The following is a 20,546-nucleotide window of genomic DNA, read 5'->3' as shown; positions in this document are numbered from 1 at the left end:
TCAGCCTGAGACAGGGTTATTTGCACACAGTGGTCTAGGCAGGACCTCTTTACCCTAGCAGGGATCATCGGGGCCCTTGCATGATGCTACACTTTGCATATACTAAAAGGAATCCTATTTCAGTCTTGGAAGAAAGTGGCTGTCTTTTGCATTTTATATGCCAAAATTATTTGAAAAACCCTGTGGGTGAGGTTGGGTCTCACAAATCCACCTGCAGTGGCTGCTGCTCTGCCTGGCCTCAGGTGCTACGGGCTCGAAGTGCAGTAAGCAAGGGGGGTGCCAAGGGATATTCCTGTCCTAGGGTGCCTTTCTGGGAGCCTTCACCAGCCCCCATTCCCCTGTCAGTTGGTTCCAGGTAGGAGACCAGCAAGTCCCAGTGAGAACTTCTGATGGGTAGTTCTCCCTGTGGTACCTCTAGCAGGCGTAGCTGTAGCTGCTGTGGAGAAGAAAGGGACAAAGCAGAGGAAATTCCTGGGTTACCCCTTCCAGGCATGTGCTCTTTTCATCCAGGGTTTCTCTTTAATTGGCTGCCTACGGTGTGGGATGGAGGATTTTCCCGAGAGGGCTGAGTACCGTAGGAGGAGGATTGTCCATCTTGTACCCTTACTCTCACCAGCCTGCTGGGGCCTCCCATCCAGAGTGATGCAGCCTGAAACAGTGCAGTGGCTGAGGCTGAGTATCTAGAAGGTGCTCCGGTGGCTGACAAGAGCTCTTTGGGGGTGGAGCTGTCGATGGGGAGCGAATCTCTGCTGACCAACGAGTTGCAGCCTCTGGGCTGTGTCTCCACCAAGGGCACAAAGAAAACAAAACTCTTGCACTTTCGTTTCTCACTGGCTGTCTCCATGAGGGGGTGCTAGCCTGGAGGATGGGCTCAGCTGTCCCGGCTGCCTCTGTCTGTACAGGAGCCCAGTGTCGCTGAGCTGTGGTCACAACTTGTGCGAGCAGTGCTTTCAGAAGGCACTTGGTGCCCAGCAGCAATCCAAAGCCCCTTACTCCTGCGACATGTGCAAGCTCCACCTGGGCCCCATCCTGGAGCTACAGAAGAATTTTCGTCTGTGCAGCATCGTGGAGGCATTTCAGGCCAACACTTGCGAAGAACAAGAAGACAAGGGCTCTGCAGAGGAGAAGGAGGCAGTTCTCTGTGACTTCTGCCTCGGCTTGCCCCTGCCAGCGGTGAAAACCTGCCTAATCTGTGATGCATCTTTGTGCCAGAGCCACCTGGACAAACACAACGCCAAGGCTTCCCATGTCCTGGTGGAGGTGGGCACAGCTATGTCCGAGGAGAGGAGATGCCTGGAACACGGCAGGCTGCTGGAAAGCTTCTGCCAGGACGAGGAGCAGCAGAACGTCTGCGTGCTCTGCTCCATCGCGGGCTGCCACAAGTGCCACACCATCATCACCATGAAGGAGGCACATGACAAACAGCTGGCAAGGGGCTTTCCCATCCTCATGGCCCCTCTGGACTCCTGACTCATGGTCCCTCTGGACTCCTGACCTGTGGGGAAGCTGGAGGAGGGGACTGGGCGGGGGGATGGAACGCGAGAGCAGAGGGGGGGCTTCGTGTTTGCCGTAGGAAGGGCTGGTGCGTTTCCTCCTTTGCGGTGCCAGAGCAGACGGACATGCTAAGCAGAGGGAGAAGAGCAGAGGAAGGTATTTGGGGCTTCCCGGAACAAGGGTGGGTAAATCCTCCGGTGTGTTTTGACGCGGGAGGACGGCGCAGGGCTCGGCTGCCCCGGGCCGCTGGAGCGCATGTGCGGCTTGTGCCAGGCAGCTGCGAGCTGCCCCCGCAGGGTGTCTTCTGGGCAGGGTTAAAACATATTCCTGCCGGGATTAAGACATATTCCAAGTCTCTTTCTCCACAGAACCTAAGAGTCCCCACCGCTGCTGGACTCGGGGTCGGGAACCAGCTTTTCCCACTCCTGGCTCCCTCCTTGCACTGCCTCAGGTTTTGCCAATCCAGCATCCCCAGCAGACACAGGGACACGGAGCATCCACCTGCCTGCTTTTGAGTCCGACTGATGTCCTTGACAATGCTACAGAGCCAGCGGAGACTGGGGGGATAAAACGCATTTGCTGTGCTCGCACTGGCTGCCTTGCATTTGAAATTTCTGGACTCAGTTTAGAGCCCAAGCAGGAACCCCGTGGTGGGCTGGAGGTGCCAGCCTTGCTCTGGAGCTCTGGACAGGTCACAGCCTCTCGGGGAAATGGCAAGAAGCATCTTTTGCAGTTAGGTGTAGCACAAGTTAACTTTCTTCCCCAGGTTACATATTAAAAAAAAAATAAAAATCAGAGCTGCTGAACAGAAGTGGGCTGTGTAGGATAGTAGCAATTTCCTTCATTCCTGGAGCTGGTAAAGGAACAACACTGCTCTGTCTCTGGGGAGATATCTCCATGGGTGGGCAGAGATCTCGCCTGTGTATTTCTTAGTTTCTTTTTTAACTCCCCAGCATAGGCAAGGAATTCAGGTCTTGAGGAATAAAAAAAGGGGGGTTGGTGAAACGAACCTGGGTCAAATTTGATTGTCTTTTAATTTTTCAGAAATTAAAACTTTCCAGCTGTGACAACTATCTCATGGAAAACCTGGCTTTTCTGGCATAATCTTTATTAAAGAAATAGTAATCTGGCAGCTGTGGCTGCCTTGACCATTCATGGCTGCTTAAGGTGTGAAAACACTGCTGGAAGCAGCCAGGAGCAACCAGAACTATGTGTTGCACAGAGACTCTGTAATCACCAAAAAGCAAGGTTTAATGTCCCCTCTGAAATGTGTTATCCTACAGTATAATGGCACCAGTGATTGTGGTAGCTGTTAAAATAAACAACTGAGTGAGTAAGTACTGCTGGTTTGCTGATCTTTAGAAAAGATGGTTGCTTATTACCTTATCCTCAGGTCCCACAACTGCTGTTAGATGTGAAAACTAAGGATAGGGCATGTCTGAAAGTTCTGGCATGAGAAGAGCTTTAAATGATAAAGTGAGAGTTATTAATTTAAAGCAAAATTTACTTATTCGGGGGGAAAGTTGTTTATTAACCTACAAAGCTACACAGATATAAAAATTAAACATTGACTTCAGAGATTTCAAGATCATGTTAGTTTTCCATGATGCCTTATTTTTGTGAGGAGGCAGATGAACAGTTTATGATAGGACTCTGGTGAAAGTGGGTAGAAGGCACCTGAGCCATTTCACCAGCTCCACAGACTGCTGGTCCAGTTGAAGTCCTGCCATGAAGTTCAGTTTTGTGTTTCCTTCTGCTAGGGTGAGCTCTCGGACACCATGAGGTGACTGCATGAACTTAAAAGTGCTTTAGCTACTGCCCTAGAAGAGCTTCAGGAAAGTGAGAATCAGCTCAAGGTTGGTACCCAGCTCATCACTAATTCAGAGCACTTGTCCTCCACAAATTTGAAGCAATAAGTGATGGCAATTATGCTGTTAGAAGCAGATGAATAGAAAGAGATATAGTCGAAAAACTGGTGTAAGAAACTGCCAGAAGTTTTCTCAGCCTCACAGCACAGCTCCACAAGAGAAACCATCTGGGGGACTGCATCATTTATTGTGATTGCACAGATGAGGTGGCCAGACTGGCACACCACAGACTGTACATATTATCATGCATTTTTTTAAGTTTGCCATCCATTAAATAAAAGAAAAACAATTTATCTACAAGTGGGATTTTCACTTGTGTGTGCTGATACACTTTTGGCATTGCTAGCTGAATTTTGTCAGATTGTTACTATATCAGATGACTTTTCCTAACCCTCTGTTTTATCAGATATTATATGCAAATGCTTATTGTCCATTTCCTTCTAAAGCCCGTGCAAAGGATAGATACAGCCCTAATTAATAAGCATTAATTAAACACTGAGTTCCTGAAACACTGCACCATTTTCTTACCTGTTCATTTAGATTAATACTAAAACAGTGACTTCTCAGCTGCAAAAGCTGTTTAAAGAGATGAAGATGGAGATTATTCAGAAAGAGAAGATCATTCTGAGGGACATTCAATCCAACAAGAAAAAACAACTGACAGACATTACCAAAGTGAAGAAGGAAATGGAACAGAGGAGAGATGAGGTTGTGTAGCACCTTCAGTCTTGGCAGGTGAGAGAGCAACCAGATAGTTTCCTCTTCTTCAAAGTAAGCAGCAGTATTCTGTTTTTTCTCATGAAGATGCCTATTTCTTAGCCAGCTGCCCTTTCTTGAAATCAAACTAACTTTTTTTTTTTTTTTTTTTTTTTTCCTTTGTGCAATCCTATTTGTAGGAATTTAAACTGGACACAGACAGGTATGTTTGCCCTGAAAACACTTGTTTTCTTCTTTGAAAAGATATGGTATTGATAGCTGGGGTCAAACCCCAGTGCCTGTGGCCCACTGTCCCATCACCCTACACTGCAAAACTGCTCCCTGTTCCAGCTGAGCCAGAGGGCACCATGTCCACACTACTAGCAAGGATGGCAAAATATCTGCCTGCCATTCTAGTGGTTCCTTTGGGTTTAAGTTTCCATGGCAGCTACATGGTTGCTGCATTCTGATGAAAACCACTGGCTTTTATTATCAGAAAAACATTTTTGTCAGAGATGTTCAGTTAACAGCAACACTCTTTTGGATGCATATTGGTGACACTCCTTAATGTAAGTCCCAGTGCCTTTAGCTGCTGGCTCATTTCCCATCAATTTTTGCTGCTTTTTATGGGCAAGCTTAATAGCTAGACAGATTTACCATCACTTCTCTTGCAAGTAATACTTTTAATTTATAAATTATCACTTCCTGATTGACACTTGGGTGCTAGCTGTAATTCAGTGGTGCAAAGCTCTGCTGACAGTAGGTTAAAGATCCACAAGAGATTTTTCTGGAGCCCTAAAGTACCCAGCTGCATGAAGGGCTAGCTCAAATATCCAGCTAGATTGTAAACTCTCATCTCTCTAACTCAGCAACTTAAATCTGAGTTGAACTTGGATTGTGAGGATGACTTTGAAACACCATGTACCTAGGGGCTGTGCTGGCAGCAACACAGACTATTGCACCTGTGCCTCAAGTCAAAATCTAGCCTGTGGGATCAAAGTAATTTTCCAGAAGGCTGGAAACCATTTAATATATTTGGCATTTTCTGTCATGATGGCTGTTGTGCTATAAAAGGGCAAGAGCATGCTTCCAGCAGGTCAAAGCACTATTCACAAGGGTATTAACAAAATGTGTCCCCCTTTCTCATTTTCAGCATGTGAAAGTTCCCATCCAGATTTACTATGCAAAAGGCATTGCCACATAAATAACAATATATAAGAAGTGCAACTCACTTCACCTTATCAGAGAGTTGTTTGCATGCTACTTCATGTTGCCAAAACACCCTCCTCTTTGTGAAGTCCTTCCTATCCAAGTTTGTTAACTTGCTAAATGCTTTTTGTTGGTGAAATGACTGTCTATGCCCTAGGCTTGGGAATTGCAGTGTCAGCAGGATGGATGAGGTGGTGGTGTACCAGGAAGACTGCTACACACACACGATGGCTTTACCTGAGATCTCTGCTGCAACAAGTTTTCAGTGAGTGACCTGTCCCAACCTGCTGGCCCCCAGCCCACACCAGCAAGCCACAGGGCTCAGTGAGCCAGGCTTAGGGCAAACAAACACTGGTTCCTTTATTTTTGGGGGGGAAAGGGGGTGCCCTTGAAGGGCTGAAGAAGATCTGGATGGGGTCTTGGGGGTGTTGGAGAGGGGTGGAGGGCAAAGGGGGAAGAAAAATTGTTTCTTGGGGTAACAAGGATAAACAAGGTGAGCTTATCCTTTGGGTGATGTCGTTTCCTGCTCCCACCTATCTACCAAGTCTTTGAATGCTCAATCATGCTTTTGAGAAATGTCCTCTTCATTTGCCCACCCTCTCTGGCTGCCATCAAGTAAGTTACTGCTCTCACCCAAGGTGAAGGAGCCATGACCAGCCAGTGCAGTTCAGTGCTGCAGCCAGCAAGTTGCTGCACTGCTGCAAATCACCAGAGAGAGCAAATTTAGCAAATCCATAGTGAAACCTGTGTTGCAGATAGGTATTCCCATGCCTTCAGCCAGAGACTGCCCTGGGAGAACAGAGCACCCTTCTATCCCTCACCAGCAGAGGGAAAGGGCTCAGCAGGGTGCTGAGAAATTCCTGCACTTCCTGGCAGAAGTTTACAAGTTTCTGGATATGTAAGCATGTTTCTGGATATATGGTTACCCCCTTGCCTGCAAGCACTTCTCATTTTTTAAACACCATTTCTGACAGTCTCAGAGAAGCCATGATGATATTTTCTTTCTCCAGGAAGCATAAGGAACTGACTTTATCTTTCCTCCATGCCAGCTTTCATCTCCCTGAAGGTCTGAGCCTCGGCAAGAAATATTTGTGACCAGTTTAGAGAAGAGTCTTCTCAGAAACCACCATCCAGTTCAAAGATAGGATTGCCTGAATTTTAGACTTCTTGCAATACACCATGTCTTAGCCTTGAGAAAGCAAAGAGAGGTGGAAGACTCTCTTAGATGCAAACAATGTAATAGAACACTGGAGTCCAGTGATTATTTAACTAAGCCTAACCCACAACAACACTGAGAAGTTTAATAACTAATTAGTTTATGACTTTAGGAGACAACATTAGGTGATGGCATACACTGAGAGTGTAGCAAATCCGCACAGCTATTTGTACAAAATACTCTTGATAGCAGTATAATTGTGAGATACATAGACCTGATGATATGGGCAGAGCCAGCTTCTTTTTGACAGATGTATTTGTGGCTGAAGTATTTTGATTACTCTAAGGGTTCTGATTTATTGCATCTTTCATTAGTTATTATGTTCTCTTCCCCCCACCTACTTCATTTTTACTTGGCATTTCCTTGATGGAAACCTTTAGAGCAGAGGAAAGTGAAGCAGCTGATTTTATGGCTGTTTTTTTTTGCTTTTGCCAAGCATCATAGTATGTGTTCCAATTTATAATCAAATGCATAAATAATATTTCAAAAGCTAGGACAGACTTCTTTTTGTTACTTAGTCTGACAGGTTTTCTAAGTAAGTCAGACATGCTAAACCTTTATGTTTGACACCAGGACTTCTTGAGATTAGGCACCAAACAGGTACCACTTTGATTTTGCACTCTGCAAACTGCAGGAGGTCTTGAGGAAGGCTGTCTTAAGGCCACTGATTGCTACTCCCAGAGGCTCAGGTTCAAGAAGCAAAGTGTACCTTATTGTTATGTTGGTTTTGTCCTTATTTCCTGACTGTTAATGTTTGCCTGTCTCACCAAATAAAGCTGCCTGCATGGGAAATCAGAGGGTGCCTTTATCTCCTAACTGATAAAACAGAGCTGGTAGCCTGGAGAGGACTGAAAAGAATCAGGGAGAGCCAGTGCACAGGAGTTTTATTGATAGGGCAGAGAAGGATGGTAAGACTTTAGAGCTTTTTGCTTGGGGGACCAGGGAGCAGAGGGCTGTACCAAGAGCTGCCAGGCAAGAGGAAAGGTGGGAGAGCTTCTGTGGCTGGCGTGTGCCAGGCTTCCCAGGAGAATGTCCCCACTAGAACAAAAGAAATCAATTTTCAAGATGATTTTGTAGTCTGGGAAGCTGGTCTCTGGAAATTTGCTATTACAAAGGCAACGGGGCATCTGGAGAACCAGAGGCAGTGAGTTTGACAGAGGAAGTGGGAAGGGCAGATTTCACATCTCTGCCTTTGTGTGTCAGCAAGCTCCAGCTCCCTGCTCCTTAGCAGGAGGTTCTGGAGTGTGACGAGCCCAGAGACACATTTGTCCAAGGCCAAAGGTTCCCTTAGGAGAGAAATACATTAACCATAAAACTTAATACAGTTTGAGAAGAGGAAAGCATTTAGAAATAAAATTATTTCTTTATCTTAAATATTTAATTGGGTTTCCTACCACCACCCTCACTTTTTCAAAAACCAATGTACAGTAAAAATAAATTTTAAAGGACCCTAATTATAGTGATTCAGAAAAAAAAAGGGAATTTTTTTATTATCATGTTCTTTATCTGTGCTCCAGTGAGATATTATATCCCTGTTTCTTCCACAAAGACATGGTGTACTTGATGATCCACTTGTTCCACAGCTACTAGAACATCAATGAAAATGCTGTAACAACCACTACTTTGTGGTTTCTTATTAGGTTCCTGCAGAGTCCCCACACAAAAGAGTCCTCTTAATGGTTTTTGTCATAGATGTCACTCCTTGCAAGGATTTGTTCTGGTAGTTTTGGAGCACCATCACTTCAAACACAATTAAAACTCCCGTGGAAGTTCCTAAAAGGATTAGAAAGTCAGAGCCACTGATGTTTTGATGGAGGATAGCCAGGAGAGAAGGAAGGAGATTCTTATTTTTTTGTGACTTGCCTGTTCTAATTACCATGATATCTAGTTAAATCCTGGTGGAGTGGGTGTTTACTATTGGAAATACTCTGTATTGCACAAGATATATATAGTGTTTGTCTAACACCAAGAGACACGAGCATGAATTCTGCAGGCTTGTAGTGGTCTTGCTTTCTCTGACCATCTTGATAGGCTTTTTGGCCACTGGAGGCAACAGCTGAAATGCAAATATTAAGCAATACTCAGCTGCAGAGAATGTCTGCTTTTCTGTGCAAATGACAAAGTGAAGGCAGACAAGGTTGCGTACAGCCCCTCCGACCTTAAACCTCCAGTCCAGAGATAAAACCAGAGTACTGAACAAAAACCTGGTTATTTTTCAATACTGACACTGTCAAAGATCCTCTGTCCTTCCCAGTTGGAAGCGTCTCCCAAACAGATCTGGAGATCAGAGCAAAAACCACTTGAGGGGTTTTAAAAGACTGTTTTTTATCAATACAGGACCTCAAAGCATAACGAGGCCATTTTCTCTGTCAGAAGTTATTAAGAGTCTCCTTATCTATGACAGCCATGAAAAGTTTAAGGTTCCTTTACATCAAGTTACCAACACATAATCTTTCAAATTAAGAGCCTGGGTGTGACCTAACGGAGATGTAGATCCTTCACCGGAGCCCCTCAGCTTCGTTCATCTTTTCGGGGTCTTTTTTTCTGGGGTAAGGTGCACCGGCAGCGAGTTAGCCCTGCACCAGCCTTCTTCAGGCTGCTCGTGACTCAGAACACACATGGAATTAATTAGAAAGTAAAAACTGACGCGTTCGGCCCGGTAGTTCAGGCCCTGCCCGCCACGCTGGGCCGTCCCCGGCTCCCCACCGCTGCCTCGGGGGCGGCCCGGCCCGGCACTCCCCGGGCGGCAACGGGGCGGTGCTGCCTCCCCTTCCCTTCTCTCCTTTCCCTTCTTTTCCCTTCGCTTCCCCTTCCCGCCGACTCCCGGGCCCTGGCGGGCGGGGTCGAGGCGCAGGGCCGGTCCGCTTGGTCAGTGTGTCCCGCCCAGACGACGTCTCGCCGGAACCGGTGGCGGCCACGCGGTGAGTCGGCGCCTGAGCGGCGTGGGGTGGGCGGGAGGCGGGAGGGACGCCCTGCCGTGGCCCGGCCCGGTTCGGCTCCGCGGGGGGAGTGCTGCTCGCTGCCCCGCCTTGTGGAGCGGTTCGCGCAACGTTACCACAGAAAAAAGGGAAGGAAAACGAAGTATGAAAGGCAGGAGGGGGGCTGCCCGCCCGCCCGCCCGAGGGCTGGGTGTGAATGGAGCGGTGCGGAGATGGAGAGGATGAAACCGAACGTTGTGTTGAAAGTCTTGGTCACTTTTCACCATCCTGGAAGCGTAAATGTTGGTTGGTTTCCGAGGCGATACACAAACTCTTCTCGAAACCCCGCAATTTCAGGAGCGTAGAAGGTGTGCATGGGTGTCTTCTTGCTGTATGTTCTTACAGACTTTAAGTATAAACAAAACAAAACAAAAATCCAAAACACTTCCTTGTGCAGCGCAAACCCCTTGCGCTGTTCTGTGGGGATCCGGACCGGTTTCTTCCATCCCCCTCAGCCTGGCAGCCCCTACCCGAGGAAATGCCGTCGGGGCAGCGCTAGCTCCGCCCGGACACGGCTGCGCTGTTTTAACCTAACGGTGAGGGCGGGAGGAGGGTCCTGAGGGAGGACTGGGTTGCTGGAAGTACTGCTTGGCGAACTCGGTAACAAACCCGGTTCGGATGGAAACTGCGTGAGGCGGCAGCTGGCTATCAGCGAGAGGGATCTGTGTGCCCGATACTCTCGGTTTACAGCTGCTTTCTCGGAGGTGAGACGGCTGGGAAGGGATGGCTGGGAGCGTGGCTGCCACATGCCATGGGACCTTCCCCGAAGGGGCCCCGGGGCTGCGTGAGGCGGTGGTCGGGAGAGCTGACATTTGAAAGAGGAGAAGATCGAATGTTTTACGCAAGGATGGTTTTCTTGTCCGGCTTTACAGGTTTTCCGACTTGAGATAATGACTGCTTAGTTATTGTGCTGACAGTGAAGTAGCTCTCATCCCAAATGTGTTGATTAACTTGATAAGTATGGTATTGCTTTTTATAGTTCTTAATAAGATTTCAGATTCATACAGTTTTTGTCTCTTGTTTAAATACCTGTAGTTTGTTTTGTTGGAGGACATTAAGGCTTTTGTCAAAAATCTGAAGTTTCTTCCAAGGTACGTGCAGTGCTGTTCCAGTGCCTATCACAGTGTTCTCATAGCAGTTTTATTTCCTTGTTCCTCCACAACAGTTAAGAGATTAATTGGAAAACGCTATTGTCCAAGAAGAGTTGAGGACAAAGATTTAGTTACAAAAATATTGTGGCATACTTTCATTTAGTACTCTTAAGGTGACGCTTTTCCAAGGACCCAGAGGTAGTAACCCAACCCAACCCAACAGTTCTTGTGGAACTGGGCTTTTTGATTTGCCTGCTTCTCCTTTATATGTCTTAAAAAATTGTTCATATCTCTTTAGATCATGTGTTTATACATTAGTATTCAAGTTCATTAAACTTCTGTACTTATGGGTACGTGAGGGTGAGTACTGATTGCATATGGTGATGACTCGTGCACATGAAATTTAGAAAAATAATCTAGAAAAAAAATGGTTTCCACTCTTAAATTCTCAAGTTTAAATTTTTAATGTTATTTCAGCAGGTGAGTGGGCTTCACAATCCATTATTCTCTCACTGCCAATGTGACTGGGATCAGTAACAGAGAAATGGAGTCCACGCCAGCAAGCCCAGTGCTGCAGGTAGTGTTTCTCCAGAGTCAGATGCTAGGCAGGTGCTAGTTCACCTCTGCTATGTCATGGCATCAGTAAGGCCTGTATGGGTCCAGAAATAGTCTGTAAAAGTCTCACAAGAATGCAGTCCCTCCCCTTATATTTTTAAAATTTTTTTTCTTTTCTCAATCAGTAACAGAGATACTAAAAGCTTCCTCAGTTCTGTGTTATAGGCTTTTACTTTGTATCTTAAGTGAATCTTTGAGACAATCAGACACTCCCTGAAGATCTTAGGGAAAAAAGGAGCTGATGAAAGGGAATTCTAGGCATACAAGATTCTTGTACACAGTTAAGAGGCTTTCAAAGTAAAAAGCAAGGTAGCTCCTTTCCCAAGTTAAGTATACAGAATATCCCTCAGTGTAACCAAAGGGTGGGTTTTGTTTTTTTTTTAAGATCAAAATCCAATTTTACTAGGCAAACTTGGAGCTCAATGGTTTCAAAAATATTATAGAGCAACCCTTTCAGGCAGAAAAGGGTAAAATGGGTGTTGGAAATGTCAGGACACTAGGAAATAGCACTGTGAGAAGCAGTTACTGCATGATGAAAGGCCCCTTTCATGCCACGTAGAGAAAGCTGTCCTGCAGGTCAACACAAAGATCCAGTATATGCTCAGAGTTTAGTAGCCAAAAAGAATTCTACTTAGGACATTTCTCTACTGTCTAGACATGACTGAAGGAAGCCAGGTACTGTGCAGCTGTTTTACAGCACTGCAGAGAACTGAAGTGCACTGTCTGGGTTTCGTGTGTGACTTCTCTGGCATGTTAAGGGAAAATCCCAGGTCTGAGTGAGCTGTCTACAAGTCCTGGACGAGGGAGAGGGGAATCAGAAGGATTTTCTTTTAGTAAGGTCTTCACTAAAATCTCAGTCAGAGAACAAACTCATTTGAGTGATCTGCTGCAAATAAAAGGCAGTCTGGAGTGAATTTTTCCCTCAAATTTTACAGTATTGATTTGCTGAACTTTGGGTGAAAAGCTTTTTGGTTTGTAAAATGCAAAAGGACTGAAACTGCAAATACAGCTTATAGAATGTGCTTACACACATTATGCATATGTGGTTTTGAATGCTGGATCCACTTAATTCTCACTGTGTAGTATTTGCTTCTTTGGAGTGAGTACTATAAATAATCCCTGAGTGGACCTTTCAATACTGTACATGGGGGTATGATTAGGTATCTGGAAGGTAGGGATGTTATTGCATCCAGTTCTGGGCTCCCCAGTTCAAGAGGGACAGGAATTTACTTTCGAGTACAATGTAGGGCTATGAGGATGCTTAAGGGACTGGAACATCCACCTTATGAAGAAAAGTCTGAGGGACCTGGGGCTTTTTAGTCTGAAGAGAAGATTGAGAGAGGATCTAATTAATGTGTATAAATATATGAGGGCTGGGCATCAAGAAGGAAGGGACAACTTCTTCTCATTTGTTCCCTGTGGTAGGACGAGGATCAGTGGTTTCAAGGTAGAGCACAAGAAGTTTCACATCAAAGTGAGGAGGAATTTCTTTACTGTAAGGGTTACAGAGCCCTGGAATAGGTTGTCCAGAGAGGTTGTGGAGTCTTCTTCTCTTGAGACTTTCAAGACCTGTCTGGTTGCTTTTCCGAGTGATCTGCCCTAGTTTTGGTCCTGCTCTGGCAGGGGGGTTGAACTTAATGATCTTAAGGAGGTCCCTTCCAACCTCTGACATTCTGTGATTCTGTTCTTCAAGCATGATCTCGAGTATGTTATTTCTTTCAGTGCATGTTTCCGCATTGTAATGAACTCAGTTCTTAATAGGGACACATAAAAGTTAAAGATCTGGGAAGCATTAGCCAAGGAAAGTTCGTCATGATAACATTTGTTATAGACATGTGGGTATACAATGCAGTATGGCCGAGGCTGTAAGATAAAAGTTTGGAAAAATCAAGCAGGGCAGGTAGGCAAAATTGAGGCTTTCTTTTCTTTCCTTTTATTGTACTCAATTACAAGAGCAAATATGGAGACAAGTATATACATTTGAAAATTTACTCCTAAAAATGTATATGTACTAAAGTTCTATGTGGACTCATCCTTGGAGCTAGAACTTTCAGTTCTCCAAGTTATAAAGGCCAAGAGCAAAAGAGGACATAGATACCAGAATCAAGACTTGTGTTCAAACTTAGGAATTTTCCACTGAAGTCTCACCCAATCCAGCAGTGTGTTAAAACTTCATTTGTCCATTTTTTGGGGTGTGACACTGCCTAAGCAGCTCCTCCAGCTGTGCTCAGACCCCCTTGCAAGCTCCATGTGCAGTTCAGGTGAGTTGGGTATAGAGTGTGTGGCATGGAAATAGGGAACAGGACAGGAGCTGGAGAAAAGCATTGACATTGGCAGAAAAACCTGCTGGGTGGGAAGAGAGGTGAAGGTATCAATAAAGTATCTCACACAGAATGTGAGACTTGCCAATGCTCTTCATTCTGCTCCAGCATGTGGCAGAGCATGGGTTGTGTGTGTTATGATTACAGGAAGGCATGCAGTGCCCATCTTACCCAGAAAACCCATCCTTGCTGATGCCTTCATGCAGATCAGTTTTGGAGCCAGGGAGGTGTCTGTTCAAAACACGGCTCCTTTTCAGTACCAATCCAGCGTCAGGCTAGCAAAGGGAGCTCTGTTTGGTTATCTGGAAGGATGCAGGAGCTTACCCACCAGAAGACACACTGTTTCTGGCTCTGTAGTGAATGAAAAGACCTTTTAGGAGTCCTGGCCAGGAGCAGAACAGAAAATGCAAACCCCTTTCTCTGATATTTGCTGTTGGCTAACTATTGGCAACTGTCCTGTGAGTTGACTTCAGATATATCTATCAGCATCTGTTCTGTGTGTTGACTTTAGATAGATCCCTGCATGCTGTAGCTCTAGGGAAATGCAGGCTGTAGTGCTTCAGGCAATGTGTTTCCAGTATTAAATGTGCATTGATATAATTACCTTGATTCACTGTTTGTAGGCAGCTTTTGTTAAAGCCCATGTTCTAGCAGAAGTGTGTCACCTGCCTTCCATTGTGCCTATTCATTTGTGTGTATTGTTTTGGTCAGATGTAATTTATTTGAAAACCAACTTTGAAAAGTGAAGAGCACTCCTTTCAGTGTATCATTGGCTGAATAAAGCCACTGTGTAAAGATTGCATCTTCTTAGGTAACACTGTGTGAAAACATTGGATTAAAAAAAAATATTTAAGTGAGATATAGACCAAGTTGTGCAATACTAGAAGTATACTCATTGTAGTTAATTTTTGGCAGCTGAATTAATGTGACTGTTGGACTCCAGAAAATCTTGTGCCCATCTTTGCATGGTGGAACAGTGTGCAGATCAGAATTTTACCAAGGAAGCCTCTTGGAGTGACAATGCTTCTGCATTCTTTTCTATTTCACAATATTGCCAGCAGCAGGTTTATTCTATGAGATATCAGCTTCCCTCCTAGAGAAGGTGATTCCTTGTTTGACAGGGTTATAATGAGGAGGCTTTTCCCAACTTTGCTTGAAAATTGCTTTTTCTGTGCTGAACTGAGACTTTCAGCTCTTGTTTTTCATAAATACTGTATTTCCTCTGGTAAAAAGTATTGACGTAGCACACTAATTTGTAGTTTAATGCAAATGGTCCTTCATGTTTGCAGGGAGTCCTTGAGATGGCAGCAATGGCAGAATCAAACAACATCCACACAGTGACTGAAATGCCAGAAGGAGATGATGCTAAGTGCAGTTTCCATCACACAATGTTCTTGGAACCGCAAGAGAAGAAGAGCAGCTTGAAGGCTCTGGTGGTTAAGCAAGCAAAGAAAACTTGCAGCTGCACTCCAGACAAAGTTAAAGACCATGTTTTGGGGTTTTTTCCTGTGTTGCAGTGGCTTCCTAAATACAAACTTAGAGAGTACCTATTGGGAGACATAATGTCTGGTGTGATCGTGGGGGTCTTACTAGTCCCACAGTCAATCGCCTATTCTATCTTGGCGGGAGTGGAGCCTATTTATGGCCTTTACACGTCCTTTTTTGCTAGCATTATTTATTTCATATTTGGAACCTCCCTCCACATCTCAGTTGGCATCTTTGGTGTGATTTGCCTGATGGTGGGACAGGTGGTGGATCGTGAAATACAGAGAGCTGGCTATGACTTGGAGCCAGCTGCACTCAGTGTCCTCAGCGCTGCAGCAGCGCCTGGGAACAGCACCATCTCACCTCTGAATCAGACATCCCCGGAGCTGCTCTGTGATAAAAGCTGCTATGCAATTAGAGTGGGAGCCACCATGACCTTCATAGCTGGAGTCTATCAGGTAAGAGGAGGTGGGCAAACGAGTATTTCATGGAAATAGTTTTAATTATTCTTTAAGGCACTGTCTGTGTGAATAGCCTGCTGGGCTTGCAGTCTTCTCAATCTACATCCCAAGGAGCAGACCCTGGGAGGACTGGAGTTCTATAGTTACTGTGGTGCAAGAAACTCCTCGGTGTCCTTTTTTATTTTATTTTAATTTTTTTTTTTAAATTTCTGTTTTGTGCTTAATTGCTACTCTCTTAGGGACTGTAAGGACCTGTACATAGCCACTTGCTGCTCTCAAACAATTTACTCATCACCTTCCTCACTATAGCCAGAAGTTGTTAGGTTGTTTTCTAGCTTATAGCTTAGGCCTCCCTTCCATTGGACCAAAATATGATGTGTCAGCTTTTAATTTCAGACTTCAGTCATCTGCCTTTTATCAAAGAATAATCTGGACAGGAAAAGTATCTCCAGTTTCTTTTTATTTGTCACTGTGCTTGTAAAACTTTGTTCTTTGCCCATTCAAATTCCAAACAATGCTGTTGTATGAAAAGGATACTACTGAAGTGATAAAATATATTTGAAATAAAACATGTAATTATTACCATATTAAAATACATTACACAGCTGTATTTTACTACTCCATCGCTACTTCCTAAAATTCACTGCATACTGAAATTAAAGCAAATATCTCTTTCTTTTTCTTTTTTCTTTTTTCTTTTTTCTTTTTTCTTTTTTTCTTTTTTTCTTTTTTTCTTTTTTCTTTTTTCTTTTTTTCTTTTTTCTTTTTTTCTTTTTTCTTTTTTTCTTTTTTCTTTTTTCTTTTTTCTTTTTTCTTTTTTCTTTTTTTCTTTTTTCTTTTTTCTTTTTCTTTTTTCTTTTTTTCTTTTTTCTTTTTTTCTTTTTCTTTTTTTCTTTTTTCTTTTTCTTTTTTTCTTTTTTTCTTTTTTCTTTTTTCTTTTTTCTTTTTTTCTTTTTTCTTTTTTTCTTTTTTTCTTTTTTCTTTTTTTCTTTTTTCTTTTTTCTTTTTTCTTTTTTTCTTTTTTCTTTTTTCTTTTTTCTTTTTTCTTTTTTCTTTTTTCTTTTTTCTTTTTTTCTTTTTTTCTTTTTTTCTTTTTTCTTTTTTCTTTTTTCTTTTTTCTTTTTTTCTTTTCTTTTTTTCTTTTTTTTTCTTTTTTCTTTTTTCTTTTTTTCTTTTTTTCTTCTTTCTTTTTTCTTTTTTTCTTTTTCTTTTTTTCTTTTTCTTTTTTTCTTTTTTCTTTTTCTTTTTTCTTTTTTTTCTTTTTTTTCTTTTTTTTTTCTTTTTTTTCTTTTTCTTTTTTTTCTTTTTTTTCTTTTTTTTCTTTTTTTTTTCTTTTTTTTCTTTTTTCCACATAGTATTGTGCATTAATCAGAATGGATTTAGTTTTAGTGGTACTGCCAGAGCTGTAGTATTTCAGTCTGTGAGTTCACATTGATTTGTTCTAACGGTGACCTCCAGGGTGTTAGCTAATCAAACTGAAGAGAAGCAAAAAATAAGGAAATATGTCAGTGATAGTATAAAACACTGGTTTTAGATGCAATTGGAGACATTTTTTTGTACTGCAAGTTAGTATAGAGTAATGTCAGATATATTCTGGGACTTGTGAGATACCCTGGGTTTTGTGTTTCATCACTGTAATGTCAGTGCAGTGTCAAGGTTGTGAATTGCACTGTACAATTCACAATTCTTTGTAGGTACAACTAACTTTGTATGAAGGTACTTATGTACCTCTGTTAGGCTTATTCTGTCTCTCTGCCTGCTAACCAATAGGTCTTCATATGCTCAAATATTTTTTTTTAATTGGAAGCTGTAACCAGAATCAGAAATTTTTTGTACCAGAAACTTTCTAATCAAATCTCAGAATGCAAGTCTGCTCACACCAGCTGCCTACAGCATAACAAGGTAAGGCACTTATTGCTAATGTTTCACAGTTAGAAAAACCTTCCATTAACCTAATTACCAAGGCTGTGAGGGAGCCTTTTTTTAGAGTTTGTCTCTGAGCCAATGTCTAGTCAGTCCAGGTCCTAAATTTGCCTTCACATCAAAAATACTTTATTGTTCTCACGAGGTTTCCAGCTGTGATCCTGGCTACCTTTATTTTGCCTTAGCTACCTAGTAGTGTATCTCAAATTGACACTACTTGATTTTTTCTACCTATGGGTTCTTCAGATAGCAGAGTAAGTATCCCTGCTGGCCAGCACAGGGAATTAAAAAGTTTCTAGCAAACTGCTGTGGGAAGGTCCATGTTCCATTTGGCATGTAGGTCAGTGGGGAGGAAAGAACTTTTTCCAGGTATCAAGAAATGTGTATGGAGCAGGTATCCATAAGTCTGGATAAGTCACTCCCATGAAAGAGCATTAATAAAAATGAATGACAGTGCACTTAAAAATTTATGGAATCTGCCTCACGTACTTTCTGAGTCAGATGCAGCAAACTCTAAGCAGTACAAAGGACAGCAGTTAGGGCATAAGCTGTATTTTTATTGCAGGTTCTGAGCTCCAGTGTAAGACAGACAGACAAAAAGGTTTTGAATCCATGCAGTGTTCACAGAGCTAATTAGAACTTGAGAGAGAAATGACAGAAGCAGCCAGTACTTCAAGTGCTTTTCCCCCCAGGATTTCTTCTTTTTTTGCCTTCTGGGGTAACTAAAAGAAGTTACATCTGAACCAAGGAGCAAACAATTAAGAGTACAAAGGCCCCTAAAAAGTCTTCTCCCTGTTAAAAAAGCGTTTGACTTAAGTGCAGTGCACCAGGACTAGCTGGATGCTGTTTTTCTCTATCTCAGACCATGCCTTGTGCTCCAGGGCTGTGCACGGTGTTTTTTTTTTTTAATCTGACCTCCCTCCAGAGTCCCACAGTGATATCTGAAGGATTTGCATCCTAATCTGTTGTGTGTGGTTGATTCCTTCCAGGTGGCAATGGGCTTCTTTCAAGTGGGCTTTCTCTCAGTGTACCTCTCGGATTCACTGCTGAGTGGATTTGTCACGGGTGCCTCCTTCACCATCTTAACCTCACAAGTCAAGTATCTCCTTGGCCTTGACATTCCACGGAGCAGTGGCATTGGCTCCCTCATCACCACGTGGATAAATATCTTCAGAAACATACACAAGACTAACATATGTGATCTCATCACCAGCTTCTTATGCTTTCTTGTACTTATTCCAACCAAAGAGCTTAATGAACATTTTAAATCCAGGCTCAAGGCTCCAATCCCAGTTGAACTAGTTGTGGTTGTGGCAGCTACTCTGGCATCTCACTATGGGAAGCTGAGAGAGACTTATGGCTCGAGCATTGCTGAACACATCCCAACTGGGTTTCTGCCACCTCATCCTCCAGACTGGAACCTGATTCCTAATGTGGCTTTGGATGCTATCCCTATAGCTATTATTGGCTTTGCCATCACTGTCTCCCTCTCAGAGATGTTTGCCAAGAAGCATGGTTATTCCGTGAAGGCCAACCAGGAAATGTATGCCATTGGCTTCTGCAACATCATTCCCTCTTTCTTCCATTGCTTCACAACAAGTGCAGCACTTGCCAAGACTCTTGTCAAAGAGTCTACGGGCTGTAGGACACAAGTGTCTGGCGTAGTGACTAGTTTGGTAATCCTCTTAGTCCTCCTTGTGATCGCACCTTTATTTTATTCCCTTCAGAAGTGTGTCCTTGCTGTCATAACCATTGTGAACCTCAGAGGAGCCCTGCGGAAGTTCAAGGACCTGCCAAAAATGTGGCATTTGAGCAGGGTGGACACTGTGATCTGGCTGGTTACAATGGCAGCCTCAGCACTCATTAGCACTGAGATTGGGCTCTTGGTTGGTGTTTGCTTCTCTATGCTCTGCGTCATTTTCCGAACTCAGAGACCCGAGGCACCACTGCTTGGCTGGGTTGCAGAGTCGGAGACCTATGAATCCTTGTCTGCTTACAAGAACTTGCAAACCAAGCCAGGGATCGTGGTGTTTCGTTTTGAGGCACCCCTCTACTACATCAACAAGGAGTGCTTTAAATCCACCCTCTACAAGCAAACTGGGGTAAACCCAGTCTGGGTAAAGGCAGTGAAGAAAAAGGCTGCAAAAACAATGCTTAAAGAGAAAAAGTCTGGTGGCAACCAGACTGACATCTCCATGGATTTTGCCTCTGAACCTCTGGGGTTTCACACAATAGTGATTGACTGTTGTGCAGTACAATTTCTGGACACAGCAGGAATACGCACGCTCAAGGAAGTCTGCAAGGACTACAGGGAGATCGATATCCAGGTGCTACTTGCCCAGTGCAATCCTTCTGTGAGGAGTTCCCTGATCCGAGGAGAATTCTTTAAAGAGGGGGAGGACCCCCTTCTCTTCCACAGTGTGCACCAGGCCGTGGACTTCGCTTTGGGTGTGAAGGGGCACAGGGAGACCAGCAATCCTGAGAACTAATTGTGGAGAGGCAGCAAGCTGGAACAAAGCCTGGGAAAAAATGACTGTGGGTCTGTATGTCTGTGCAATATATATATATATATATATATGCACCCTGATTAAAAGAGGCAGGGTTGTTGTTAACACACTGGTTACAGTGCAGTCTGATTAAGGCTTTGAATTTGCCTGTTGGTAATAGTGATTCAATAGGTGATACTGAATGAAGGCAGTTCTTGGTTAAGGCCAACCTGTGAAACTTAAAGCTTTTGTATGTTGTTGGTCATCTCATTTCTCTTCTCTCATGAATTTTCCATGTCTCAGTTCTTCTTTGAGTTTGGATCATCAAGTCTTTATTGCAACACTGTCTTTACATATGGGATGGGATTTTGAAGGAGTCTGGGCATCCTGTCCTGCCAAATAATGAGAGGCAACTCATTTATTGTCCCTCATCCTGGCATTGCTTCTGTTTGCTTCGTTTTTTACTTTTACGTTTATTTTATAAACTCCCCAGGTTTGAGGCAGGTAAATAAAATCTAAATATACATGAGGTCTTAATGAGGTAAAGTAGAAATTGTTCTGGGTGAGTCTTTCCTCTTTGCACTCCCAACTTCTCTCCCACATTCCTTCCATGCTGCTCAGGTGGAGGATTTTTTGACTTGTGACCATGCACAGGTTTGTGTATCCAAATTCTATTTGGGAAGGGGAAAACAGTGATTATTTC

General features: G+C 43.6%; 2 protein-coding genes and 1 long non-coding RNA gene across 4 annotated transcripts; all 3 read left to right on the top strand.

Annotated features, from left to right (window-relative positions):
* The first annotated feature begins 775 nt into the window (after window positions 1-775).
* LOC103532967 (tripartite motif-containing protein 29) lies at window positions 776-1,470 on the top strand. The gene has a single exon (XM_030459403.1). It carries the CDS (start codon window positions 1,003-1,005, stop codon window positions 1,468-1,470), a length of 468 nt encoding a protein of 155 aa, XP_030315263.1. The 5' UTR covers window positions 776-1,002.
* A 1,785-nt stretch (window positions 1,471-3,255) lies between these two features.
* Window positions 3,256-5,601, top strand: LOC115599069. Its single transcript, XR_003988126.1, has 4 exons — window positions 3,256-3,350; window positions 3,903-4,097; window positions 4,259-4,281; window positions 5,425-5,601. It is a non-coding gene; the product is annotated as an uncharacterized LOC115599069 (long non-coding RNA).
* A 3,672-nt stretch (window positions 5,602-9,273) lies between these two features.
* SLC26A2 (solute carrier family 26 member 2) lies at window positions 9,274-19,908 on the top strand. 2 transcript variants are annotated; one of them, XM_030459075.1, is made up of 3 exons: window positions 9,274-9,404; window positions 14,778-15,431; window positions 18,347-19,908. In XM_030459075.1, the coding sequence occupies exons 2-3, from the start codon at window positions 14,790-14,792 to the stop codon at window positions 19,844-19,846; spliced, it is 2,142 nt and encodes a 713-aa protein (XP_030314935.1). In that variant the 5' UTR covers window positions 9,274-9,404; window positions 14,778-14,789; the 3' UTR covers window positions 19,847-19,908. The 2 variants fall into 2 exon arrangements, with proteins under 2 accessions (XP_030314935.1, XP_030314934.1); XM_030459074.1 differs by lacking the exon at window positions 9,274-9,404 and adding an exon at window positions 10,023-10,165.
* The last annotated feature ends 638 nt before the right edge of the window (window positions 19,909-20,546 follow it).

This window comes from Calypte anna, chromosome 13 (genome assembly GCF_003957555.1).
Source record: "Calypte anna isolate BGI_N300 chromosome 13, bCalAnn1_v1.p, whole genome shotgun sequence".
Lineage (NCBI taxonomy): Eukaryota > Metazoa > Chordata > Aves > Apodiformes > Trochilidae > Calypte > Calypte anna.
This window is presented reverse-complemented; position numbering and strand designations above follow the sequence as displayed.

What these genes read in the sequence shown, in the direction of transcription:
- LOC103532967 (XM_030459403.1), top strand. Translation starts at nt 1,003, where the DNA reads ATGTGCAAGCTCCACCTGGGCCCCATCCTGGAGCTACAGAAGAATTTT.
- SLC26A2 (XM_030459075.1), top strand. Translation starts at nt 14,790, where the DNA reads ATGGCAGCAATGGCAGAATCAAACAACATCCACACAGTGACTGAAATG. An exon ending in TCATAGCTGGAGTCTATCAG is followed by an intron (nt 15,432 to 18,346) that starts GTAAGAGGAGGT and finishes GATTCCTTCCAG; the next exon opens with GTGGCAATGGGCTTCTTTCA.